At 34.4% G+C, this 12,283-nt stretch overlaps 1 protein-coding gene across 3 annotated transcripts in view; it reads left to right on the top strand.

Moving 5' to 3' along the window:
- The window catches only part of LOC107733833 (methyltransferase-like protein 22), a 14,415-nt gene extending 8,162 nt beyond the window's left edge, over window positions 1-6,253 (top strand). Inside the window, exons 6-10 of one of the 3 annotated variants that reach the window (XM_016545635.1) lie at window positions 2,961-3,014; window positions 3,304-3,384; window positions 3,567-3,669; window positions 5,126-5,294; window positions 5,515-6,253. In XM_016545635.1, coding sequence (XP_016401121.1) covers window positions 2,961-3,014; window positions 3,304-3,384; window positions 3,567-3,669; window positions 5,126-5,294; window positions 5,515-5,547 — 440 coding nt within the window. In that variant the 3' untranslated portion in view covers window positions 5,548-6,253. Of the gene's footprint in view, window positions 1-2,960; window positions 3,015-3,303; window positions 3,385-3,566; window positions 3,670-5,122; window positions 5,295-5,514 lie in introns of all 3 variants that reach the window. The other 2 variants (XM_016545633.1, XM_016545636.1) reach the window with 2 other exon arrangements.
- The last annotated feature ends 6,030 nt before the right edge of the window (window positions 6,254-12,283 follow it).

The following is a 12,283-nucleotide window of genomic DNA, read 5'->3' as shown; positions in this document are numbered from 1 at the left end:
AGCAGAGTTTACACGTCACGTTTTGGTAACGGTACGGTTCACTTGGAACCTCAACCGAGGTGGTACTAAAAAAAGTACTAGGTACTAGGTACTGTACCCAATGGAAAACCCCCCAAAAGTGAACCGTACCGTGCTGTACCATGGAGTGGAAAAGCGTCATAAGTGGTTCTAGCGTGGGGGCACCTGTCAAGAGAGCTCAACCTCAAGTCTTGAAGATATTCTGGGTAGGTTAGCACTGTCAAATCATGAGGTCCTACTTCAATTGGGACATAAAGTTCCCGCTAGGGGCTACTAGCTCTAGGTTGTAAGATCTCAGTGAAGTGGTGTTTTGTCACATAATGTGACATTGAACTTTACACAGTTCTGTCATCATGACAACTCTCTAAGAGTTTAGCATAGTAATGTTCATGACAATGTTAATGTGTTTGGTCTGGCGGAATAGATCTGCTCTAGATGCATCTGCTATAGATCTACTAGATCTGCAAGTACCAAGACTTGCTACTTCCAATACATCCACAACATGCTGCTGTGAGCATGTAAGAAATACTGCTGCTGCACATATACAGTGGTAAAAATATTTATTTTATATAAATATTATAAATATATATTTATATTATATCCCCTGATTATTTTGTAAGTTTGCCCACTTCATGACTTAGTACTTGGAGCAGAAACCCAATTGGCAAGCACAGAGGTAAGACGTTTTTTGTAGTTGGTCACCAGGTTTGCACACATCTCAGGAGGACTTTTGGTCCACTCCTCTTTACAGATCCTCTCTAAATCCTTAAGGTTACTTGGCTGTCATTTGGCAACTCTAAGTTTCAGCTCCCTCCACAGATTTTCTGTAGGATTGAGGTCTGGAGACTGGCTAGGCCACTCCATGACCTTAATGTGCTTCTTCTTGAGCCACTCCTTTGTTGCCTTGGCTAGGTCAGTCCATGACCTTAATGTGCTTCTTCTTGAGCCACTCCTTTGTTGCCTTTTTTAAAAAATTTTTTTTTACTTATTTCACTCACTGAAATGCAAATCAATCTCTAACCTTTATATAATGCGTTTTTTTCTGGATTTTTTGGTTGGTATTCTGTCTCTATCTGTTAAAATAAACCTACCATAAAAATTACAGACCCTTTATTTCTTTGCAAGTGGGCAAACTTACAAAATCAGCAGGGGATCAAATAAATATTTTCCCCACTGTAACATATATTAAATAACCCCATAATGTAACATACATAAATCGTGCAGTAGCAGATCTATACAGGTGGAGCTGGGGAAGGTGGAGGGTTTCTGGAATGCACTGCAACTGCTACAGCAAGCACTAGCCAAGTATTTAAATGTTGAGCAGCTGCTCATTGGCTGCTGATACAAAAAGAACCAATCAGCTGCTATAATGATGTGATTATATTTCATGACAGAACTTTGCATTTATTGAACTAAACCGAAACACTGACTGTACTGACTTGAACTAAATAAGTCTTGTAAAGAAGTCTTGTTAGAGCTGCCTCACAGCAGAATTTGGATTTGATGAAATGTGCATGTTATTTTCCTGTTTATTACTGTGAAGCTGTTTTGAGACAATCTGTATTGTACAAAGCGCTATAAAAACCAAGGTGACTTGACTTGATTGAACTTTAATTAGTCTTATTAGCAGCCCTCAAATGTGTAATCATAAGCTGTGATGAAAAGCCATGAATTTCAGTTACGGTTGATGTTTTAAACTTTTTAAAATTATTTAAATAAATTAAATTTCCATTGAAATGCAATACATTAATAACAATGAAATAAAATTAGTGTATTAAAATATGTAAATATTTAATATTCAGGAACAGTGTCAAAAGAGGCAAAAAATATTAATCCAGCTAACTGTACATGTTAAATTTTTTATATTTTAATCTATGTTTTTGTGTGTGTGTGTGTGTGTGTTTAAACCTGCTGTGCACAAGTGACACTGGGCAACATACACTGCTAAGCTGGCCATTTAAATTGTGGAGTGTCTATTTACACTAAGTGCAAATAGTAGGTCCCCTTGTTGGCAGAGGCTATTTACACTAACTAACGCTGCCCACCAACATGTGATTGGGGTAGTCAACACTACAAAAGACGGCTATCAAATGTAAGCTCCAGTGGCATAGATGGTATAGCACGTACCTAGTGTTTTTGACGTGATCGACCCGGATGCGAACCCGCCTTTTGCCGAACTTTTTTCCCCTCCCTTTAAAAATCTCATATCACATCGGAAAGGCACGTATTTTCAATAAAAATAAAGGAAATAATAAAAAAAAGTTGAAAATAAAGTATCGGGTAGGGTTATGGTAGGTGTAGGGAGGGCTTTATTGTCCCAATAAGCTGGCATCCATTTAATAATTTGAACGAAAATTCTAAATTATTCTCAATGCGTTATTGCATACTGTTTTATAATGTACTACAATATTGAGGTGCAGATAATTGCCACTATTTGCATTAAGTAGTATAAATAGCAGAAAATCCTGCTATTTTAATAGTGTAAATTAAATCTATAGCTATTTGCACTTAGTGTAAATAGCATATCACTAAAAATACTGCTATTTTCACTTAGTGTTAATAGAATCCATCGCTATTTGCACATAGTGTAAATAGCATCCATCGCTAAGAAAATATGCTATTTTCACTTAGTGCAAATAGCCGCTGCCTTTAAATGTATTTCATGCTGAACAGCCATATAAGCTCATTTATTCATATAATGTTCTCAGTCTCAAAAATATAAGCAAGTCTAAATGTCAACTTCATCATATGTCGAAAGGATAAAGTCTGTCAGGTTAAACATAAGCTCACCGATGTAATCCAATCAGTTTGCCATTTTATTCAACCGATTGCTCATGGTAGGAGGCTTCCATAATACTTTTTGTAATGGATTTCATACAAATAGGAAATTTAATGTTATTTTTCTTTCCTTCATCTTGATTTCGCTTCTATGCATCCAACAGAGAGCGAAATAAGGGTGCGGCAGCTGGACTGGATGGCAGATGATTTCTGCACAGGTAGAATTCAAGGAGAATCAGGTGTGAGATGCTAATTGGTGTGGTTTAGAGCCAGACCTGAGATCGTAACATGGCCAGTTCTACCTATTAGAGCTGCGCAGTCTCCTCACCTCCTGTTGAATCCATTTGTAGGAGGGAAGTAGAGTCTATCTGAGGGCAGTTGACACAGTATAATGCACAGGGCTTCCTCACACTCATAATACCAGTGATGATGACTTGTGAAATAGGCCTTATGAAAGTCAACGTGTGGTTGTCATCTCATTTGCCCTCATATTTTAACTCTCCCCAGACGCTGATTTGGACTTCTGCTGGACTGACGCAGAAATAGCGGACTTACATGATAATACCACTTTTGTGATCGCGGCAGATGGTAAATTTGCAGAGTGCTTTCTATAATTATACAATGAATTCATTGCCTTAAAAACTGCCACAGACTGGAGAGACTATTAACATAATGAATGAATAGATGAAGGCGCTCTCAGTGAGCATGATGAAAGCCTGAATTATATTAATTTGTTATTTGTTAAGGATGTTTTTGTACTTCCCCTTCAGTGTGTTATGATGACGATCTTACAGATGCTCTGTTCAGAACATTATACAGACTTGCGAGCAACATGCGGCACCCAAGCACAACCTACATCTCCATAGAAAAGAGGTTAGAACGGCCTATTACTAGCCCCACCAAGACATTCAGATCACAGTCACATATCCTTGGAACTTATTTTTCAGCATTCAGATCAACATATATATGTTGCTTGAAAAAAATATTTAATAAATTAAATTAAATAATTAGTGTGCATTAGACAAAACAACCACTATAATGAAATATTAGCTTCTGTATATTTTGTTTGATTTTTTTAAATAAAATTTTAATTAGTACGTAATAAAGTAAATTGAATAAGTTTGTATATGTGACCCTGAACCACAAAACCAGTCAATTTTTCAAACTTGAGATTTGTACATCATCTGTAAGGTGAATAAAATAGCTTTCCATTGATGTATGGTTTGTTAGGATAGGACAATATTTGGCTGAGATACAACTATTTGAAAATCTGGAATATGAGGGTGCAAAAAAATCTAAATATTGAGAAAATCGCCTTTAAAGCTGTCCAAATGAAGTCCTTAGCAATGCATATTAATAATAAAAAATTAAGTTTTAATATATTTAGTGTAGGAAATTTACTAAATATCTTCATGAAACATTACCTTTACTTAATGTCCTAGTGATTTTAGGCATAAAAAAATAGATCATTTTAAACCTCTACAATGTATTTTTGGCTATTGCTATAAATATATCCATGCTAATTAAGACTGGTTTTGTGGTCTCATATATTAGGAAGAAAATCAAAAGCAATTAAATAGTAGCTATTATATATTTTGCTTGAAAAAAATAATAAATTAAATTTAAATACAATAATTAGTACATATATAATAAATAAAATAATTAGTGTACATTAGAAAAAACAACCACAATAATAAAATCTTAGCTACTGTATAATTTGTTGGATTTTTTTTTTATTGCATTTTAATTAGTACATAAAATAAAGTTTGTATATATTAGGAAAAAATGTCTATTGTAATATAATCAAATATCACCTATTATATATTTTGCTTGAAAAAATATTAAAGAAATTACATTTAAATTAAACAATGAGTGTGTGTGTGTATATATATATATATATATATATATATAAATAATATAAGGATACGCTAGAAAAATACAACCACTGTTATGAAAAGTGAGCTATTATATATTTTGTTTGATTTAAAATTATATTTAAATAAAATAAAAATAGTATATAAATAAAATAATTAGAATAATTACAATGGGAAAACATTGACGTAATATAGTTAAATATTGGTTTTTAATGCATTTTTAAATAACTTGCATTCAAATATATTCAAATAAAATAATTAGTAAATAAATAAAACAATTAGTATACATTAGGAAACACATCTGCTTTAATATAATGATATGTTAGCTGTTATATGCAATTATTCTCAATTTGTCCATAGTCTTAAGAAGGATGCTTTTGGGGCTGACAGACACATGCTAACCAAGAAAAACCTTGACCTTTTGTTCCAGCATGATGGTTTCTGTATTTCAGCAGATTAAACTTCACACTGAGACACATGGACGTGTCCTGTGAAGCATATGATTACTTCCGCCACTGCCTAGACCAGTTACAGCAGATGACAGCTGGAAAGATGAATTTCACGGTAGAGCCTGTGAAGAGCTCCTTTCCTCAGTTCTTTCAGTATGAAAGGGTGGAACAGCTGGTGAGGAGCATTTGTCTGTGTGTATTTACTCAGTAAATCATTCAGTTGTTTCTTTGAATATGCATCATATACAATGGTAGTCAATTATTTAGTTTGCTTGTTCTGATCCCCTCGAACACGCTCTTGTTACTGCCCTTAGGGGGAGCTGTTGATTCTTGAAGTAGATATTGTGTTCAGATTAACAGCGCTAAACAAATGTTATATATTCTCTCTTCTGCAGGAACTTTGGAAGGTGACGGCAGAAAGACTTTAATATATAGAACCAAAGGTTTTTATGCTTCCTTTTAACACCAGGATTTGTAATGTTTGCAGAATTAATCTTTGTAATTCCTATTTTACTTCAATTCAAAGCCCTTAGTTTGATCATTTGCTTAAAAGTTATTTATTAAAAACTTTATTAAAAAAGCAAAGGCTTTTCAGTGGAGGCTTTTCACTTTTCATGTGAAAATTGGTGTTGATGTATGGTTTACTGTGACCTGTTTGAATTTTTAGCGTTAGAAATTGTGGCAAGTTCTTCAAAGGATCATTGGGAGAGACTTTGGGTAAATACTGTTGACATGTTTTATGAAATTTTGAAAACAAACACAGAATGTATTGTTATTGGGGTAGTATATTATTACCTATGACAAAACTGTGCTTCAGCAAATATACATTTTAAGACACTGACGAGCGTCCATTAGTAGATCTGTAGATCTTTGAAGATCTGTGTATTGCCATTAAATGAATTATGCTTCAGCTCACATGTTGGTGGATATATATTTTCTAAATTAATAAAACTGTTTAATGAAAATATGCAGCAACACATGTGAAGTGGCTGAATGCTATTGGTTTGTTTCCTTCTCTGAACACTAGAGTGTGCAAGAGTTGAGACAAGGACATGCTCACCTCATAAAGTAGATCTGATCAATATTTCTTGTTTTGAGTGATTGTTCATGAAGCTATTCAATCTATAAAGGAACCTGGCATGTGAACTTAGTTTGTGGTGTTTCAAAGCACAGTTGGAAGGTAGAGAGCCTGAAAACAATAAAAATGTAATTCAATTAAAATGTAAAATATACTTAAAATGTAGTTAAACTTGTTGTTACCTTTAATGTTGCCTTTAAAGCTTAATGCACGTATTTCCTCCAACCAATTAAATGCATATTTGCATTTAAATGCATTTTGTATGTACATACAACAGTCTTTGTAATATTGTTGTGTCCACTCTGACTGTAACATTTACAATATGGGAAATATGAAGTGCTGACAAAACACTGGTGATGCTTCTTTCCTGGAATTGGTGTTTTTGAACCAGTCTTTTAAGTGAATGAATCATTCTCGTTCACTTTAATTCCCTCACACTGGTGAACGTGATTTCACCAAGTACAACATGTTCCTGGATCAACATCCTTGTTGATACTGGAACAACATTCCTATCAACCATTCAGAATTGAGTGATAACTTTTCAGGAAATATCTGTTTTAGGCTTAAGATCAGGGTTAGGTGCTTCTACACCTTTGTTAATCAGCTATCATTTCACACTGATTTTAGGAATAAATTATGGGTAGGTTTAGGGTTAGGGATTGGGTTACGTCTATATTTTTGGACCGTTATGTTGATCCAGGAACATGTTGTAGGCTACTTGGTGAAATCACGGCGACCGAACCCCTCATACTACCTACCGCTGAGACTGACAGTAACACGAACCAATAGCATTCGAGTAGGGGGTGTTAAGAAGCATTTAATTGGTTGTACATACTAAACGAACACGCCCAATTCACTTAACGAGTCTGCACGAATCACATGCAAACAAAATGAGGGAATGAATATGATTTGATCAGTTATTTTTTAAACCTTTATAAAATTATTTAAAATAAAAGGCATTCTTTTTGGCGTTATTTTGATTAAACATAAGTTAATACAAAATAATTAATGACAAATAATAATTACTGAAATATATAAAAGTCAAGTTTAAATGAAACTTATGAGAGTTTAAGAAAATTAAGAAAATAAATACTGCACATGAAAAAATACTATAGTAATTTATAGTAAATACTACAGTGTTTTTGAACCATAGGCTACTATAGTAATGTGTATTATACTGTATATAGCATAGTATTTACAACACGTTGTTAATGAATGCTACAGCATACTGTAGTATTAACTGTAATTAACTGATAAACTGTAGTATAATTTAGTTTTCACAGTAAACTGTAGTGTATTGGCACGAATCACATGCAAACAAAATGAGGGAATGAATATGATTTGATCAGTTATTTTTTAAACCTTTATAAAATTATTTAAAATAAAAGGCATTCTTTTTGGCGTTATTTTGATTAAACATAAGTTAATACAAAATAATTAATGACAAATAATAATTACTGAAATATATAAAAGTCAAGTTTAAATGAAACTTATGAGAGTTTAAGAAAATTAAGAAAATAAATACTGCACATGAAAAAATACTATAGTAATTTATAGTAAATACTACAGTGTTTTTGAACCATAGGCTACTATAGTAATGTGTATTATACTGTATATAGCATAGTATTTACAACACGTTGTTAATGAATGCTACAGCATACTGTAGTATTAACTGATAAACTGTAGTATCATTTAGTTTTCACAGTAAACTGTAGTGTATTGTTGTATAATATATCCTATAGTTGTAGAAAACCTAGTACAGTATTGGGTAAAGTAAATTGTTTATATTACTATAGTTGTTATACTGTATTACCACAGCAATTATAGAATTACCACAACAAATTAATTCCAGTACTTTACTAACGTATGGTTCAAAAACATTATAGTAACTATAGTATTTTTTAATGTAGAGAGTTGTAAGTCATTCCATGTTTAGCTGCATTTACAATTGTAGCCAAAGCTTTTTATGCAGCAGGTTTTTAAATTTGAAATTTCAAAAGGTGTGTGGAATAATTAGTGTGTGGGGAAAAAAAATAGGTTACTATTGTACTTTTATAGCTTGATAAAAGTCATGCTCTGTAACATGACTTAAAACAGAGTTAAAAACTACTTGGCAATAATTCGTGCGATTCTCAAACGCAAGACTCAAAGTACATTTGCACATTTAAATCATTTCGGTCTGTTTAGTGAGAAATCGGTTGGACGAATGATTCAATAACTCACTCATATCGCCACCTACTGGCATAAAGATGTAGAATAGAAAGGAACAGCGAATCTTTCTGCTGAACAGCGTTCTTGATTCAAAAGATTCGAGTCACGGAGATGAATCAAAACCCAGACTATTAGACTGGAGCTTCGATTACATTATGGGAAATATGAAGTGCTGACTGCACACAGCTGTGCTCGGTGCAAGGCATCTGACATTTCCGAGAGCTGCAAGTTTCTCTCTATTGGCTGGAGTCGGCGGATCCCCCAGCAAATCCCTCCACTCGCGAAAAAGGCCAGACTTCAAATGATCTTTTAAAGTCTGTCTGTGTTCCTCGCTCCTGCGCCCATCGCTTTCTTTTTTGTCCTTCCGCCAAAAACCTACTAGATTTCACCTCCTATACAGCAAAAAGGCACAAAGGTGAGTCTTAAAATGTCTTTAAGTATCATTACAGCAGCAGCGAACAGTGTAGCAAATGAGACGCAGCAGCGCTCCCACCGCAAAGCATAAGCATGCGGTTTGTTTTAGTAATTCATAATCATAAGTTTATTGTGCATTAGACGTATAGAGGCGTCGCTGCAGGATGCATTGAGCATTAATGCAATAGCTAGCGTGTTTCGTAATGGACGCGTTTCTTATTAAACATTGCAGCGTTGTGATACCGTAGAACTGGCCTGCTGCAGCGATTCGATTTCCTCCATACGACTCTCGCTCCAGAACCGTTTGACAGGTCAGATCCAGTCGGAACCGGATACTGTTGCGTCTACCTTCCACCAGCTGCTCTGTGTGCATCAGGTTTTTCGTGTAAGGTTTCCTCTGCTCTGAGACTGAGCCACCTGTCATTTAAATGCATCGTTTAGTGCTTCCCATAATGGATTGAAGCTTTGTTTTGTTTTGTGTTTTTTGTTTTAAATGCATAACTGCATTTTTGCCCTGTTTTGCAATATTAATAAGATACATTCTAGAAACAAGAACAGTGTAGCAAATGAGACGCAGCAGCGCTCCCACCGCAAAGCATAAGCATGCGGTTTGTTTTAGTAATTCATAATCATAAGTTTATTGTGCATTAGACGTATAGAGGCGTCGCTGCAGGATGCATTGAGCATTAATGCAATAGCTAGCGTGTTTCGTAATGGACGCGTTTCTTATTAAACATTGCAGCGTTGTGATACCGTAGAACTGGCCTGCTGCAGCGATTCGATTTCCTCCATACGACTCTCGCTCCAGAACCGTTTGACAGGTCAGATCCAGTCGGAACCGGATACTGTTGCACCTACCTTCCACCAGCTGCTCTGTGTGCATCAGGTTTTTCGTGTAAGGTTTCCTCTGCTCTGAGACTGAGCCACCTGTCATTTAAATGCATCGTTTAGTGCTTCCCATAATGGATTGAAGCTTTGTTTTGTTTTGTGTTTTTTTTTTAAATGCATAACTGCATTTTTGCCCTGTTTTGCAATATTAATAAGATAGATTTCCTCTAGAAACAAAATTGCAAAAGATACTAAGCCTTGTTTTCAGTTATTTTTTATTCAGTTATACAGTTTTTTTTTTGTCTTAAGCATAAACCTCATAAAATGCTGTTAGATTTCTACTTAAAAATACAAAAAAAAAAAGGGTTAAGACTGAATAAATATGATTATTTTTTAACAGTGATGACATATAGTTGAACCGTAATGGATTAATATATAGAACTGTTTGTTTGTCATTTTGTTTACTACACTACACTAAACTACACACACCTACACACAAATACTGTGTTTCTGGCAGAAAGCATGGTTACCAAAGTCAGTTTATGGGTGTGCTTGCTGTAGATTGTACACACACTTTAAAACTTAAAGATATAGAGCATAGATATTTGTACATTTTGCTACAGATGTGTTGGTTTCTGACACTAGTGATGATTATTTATACATCAGTTCAATATTTACCCCTCAGTCTGTATCGTCTACATACATACTGAACTCTCTATGACTTAAAAGCCTGTTTCTTTGAAACTCAAATGGCCAATTTAAATTCAGTAAGATTATTTAAAGCTTAAGTATTGTTTGACAAGAAACCCAATTTTTCTTCATCAAATATGTTTACAGTTGATACAGCAGGGTGTACATTACTGTTTAATTTCTCCTTTTGAGTTGTGTTTCCTAAACATCCATGTGAAATGTTGTTTACATGTTCAGCTGCGCTTGATTTATGCTCTGTCATCATGGTAAACATAATTTTAGACTTGTTTGCTCTCTCTCCTGCAATATTATCCTTGAATTGCAGTTGCACACTGGATTCCGCTAAAATAATATATCCTGTGAAAAATATCAATTTATTTTATGGTTAAAAATAAAAATTGGTAGCTGTGGTTGGCAGAACATGGTGACAGTATTTCTGGTATTACAGGATGGCATGGCATTTACCAGTCTACCTAAAGTAACAAAATCGATTTTTTTTTTTTTTACCTTAAAATGGTATAAAATATCTGATAACAAAAATAAGTAACAGAATAGTTTATATAAACTTTAATCATATGTGTTGTGTTGTGTCATGCAAGGACTTCTGTGACTGTTTACTGTCTTTACCATAAATTATAGTTATTACTCACCAAAAACATTTATTTAGACTAAAATTAAATATAATACAATGTTTGCCATTTACAGTTTCCACCATATCAATTATCAAAAATTACAAAAATTGTAATTACAAAAATTAGTTTTAACAGTATAGTTTTACAGCACAATGCTTGACTGACAAATCACCTGCTTATCAATTGAATTGTGGAGCAGGTTTGCAGGAATGCTTAATGTTTTTAAAAGGCACATTTAGGATGACAGTGTACATGTAAAGACGGTGAATAGTGTTTATTACTTGTGACACAGTTTGGCTGTTATTCATAGCAACCTCCCATCTGATGGTGAGAATATCACATATCTTTGTCCAGTTTTTAAGATGCATTTGTAATTAACCCTGCAGTACTGTCTGTCATGATAATGATCTTTAAAAAAGCATCATATGACCCCTTTAAATGAATCAGCCGTGCATTTATTATTATTGAGGTATTGATAGGCATGCATAAAACACGGCCAATTGCTTTTTAACTAGGATTTATCCTTTTAATAGCACCGCAGTTTTCCCTACTGAGGTTGATCTGTCATCCAGACAAGAAAGACAGCCAGTAGTACAACTTTTTCCTCAGCTGGTTCCCTTGGCAACTGTCTTGCCGTATTTAGCAGTTTGGAGAGGTTTTACCTCTTCAATCCCCCCGATTGTCCCCTTTTTCATGTACCGTTGCTGCAAAGACTGTTTAAAGACCCTTAATGACTATTTCAACTACATACCTGTCAGATTTTGACTGACTCTTTATATTAGTCATCTTTTTATTGCACTTTCAGTGTAGAGTTCCTGATTCATCCTGATTCTTATGTTTTTAATGAGATAGATAGGGAAAAGCATGAGTGGTTTTAATCCACTTGTATTCATATGAGAAAATGTAGCACAGAATGACTTCTGCATGACCTAATAGGCTGTTTAAATCATGCAGAGGGGAATTGGTGTAATGAAGTTTACCAATAGGCTTTAACGGGGTTAGAGATGAGCATTATGCCCAATGAACCGTGCTCATATCCTCCACTGACATGCTCAGTGTCTTTAGCCAGCTCAATGTTATCACTAGCCAACGATCAAAGTTCATTTGGTGCTAAATATCTGATCGGGATTATGATGATGATTTCTCAAAGCAAGCAATCTTTTTTTTAAAAATTATGATCAGTTAAAGATTAGTCAATCACGTTTTGTCATCTCTGAAGTTTGAAAATGAGCTGTATTGAGGATGTAGACGCTTTCATGTCTTGTTGCTTACTGCTACTGATGTTATCTGGCTCCTTCAGCGAGGGGAGTC

The sequence above is a fragment of the Sinocyclocheilus rhinocerous genome, unplaced genomic scaffold (genome assembly GCF_001515625.1).
Source record: "Sinocyclocheilus rhinocerous isolate Xijiao unplaced genomic scaffold, SAMN03320098_v1.1 scaffold189, whole genome shotgun sequence".
NCBI lineage: Eukaryota > Metazoa > Chordata > Actinopteri > Cypriniformes > Cyprinidae > Sinocyclocheilus > Sinocyclocheilus rhinocerous.
This window is presented reverse-complemented; position numbering and strand designations above follow the sequence as displayed.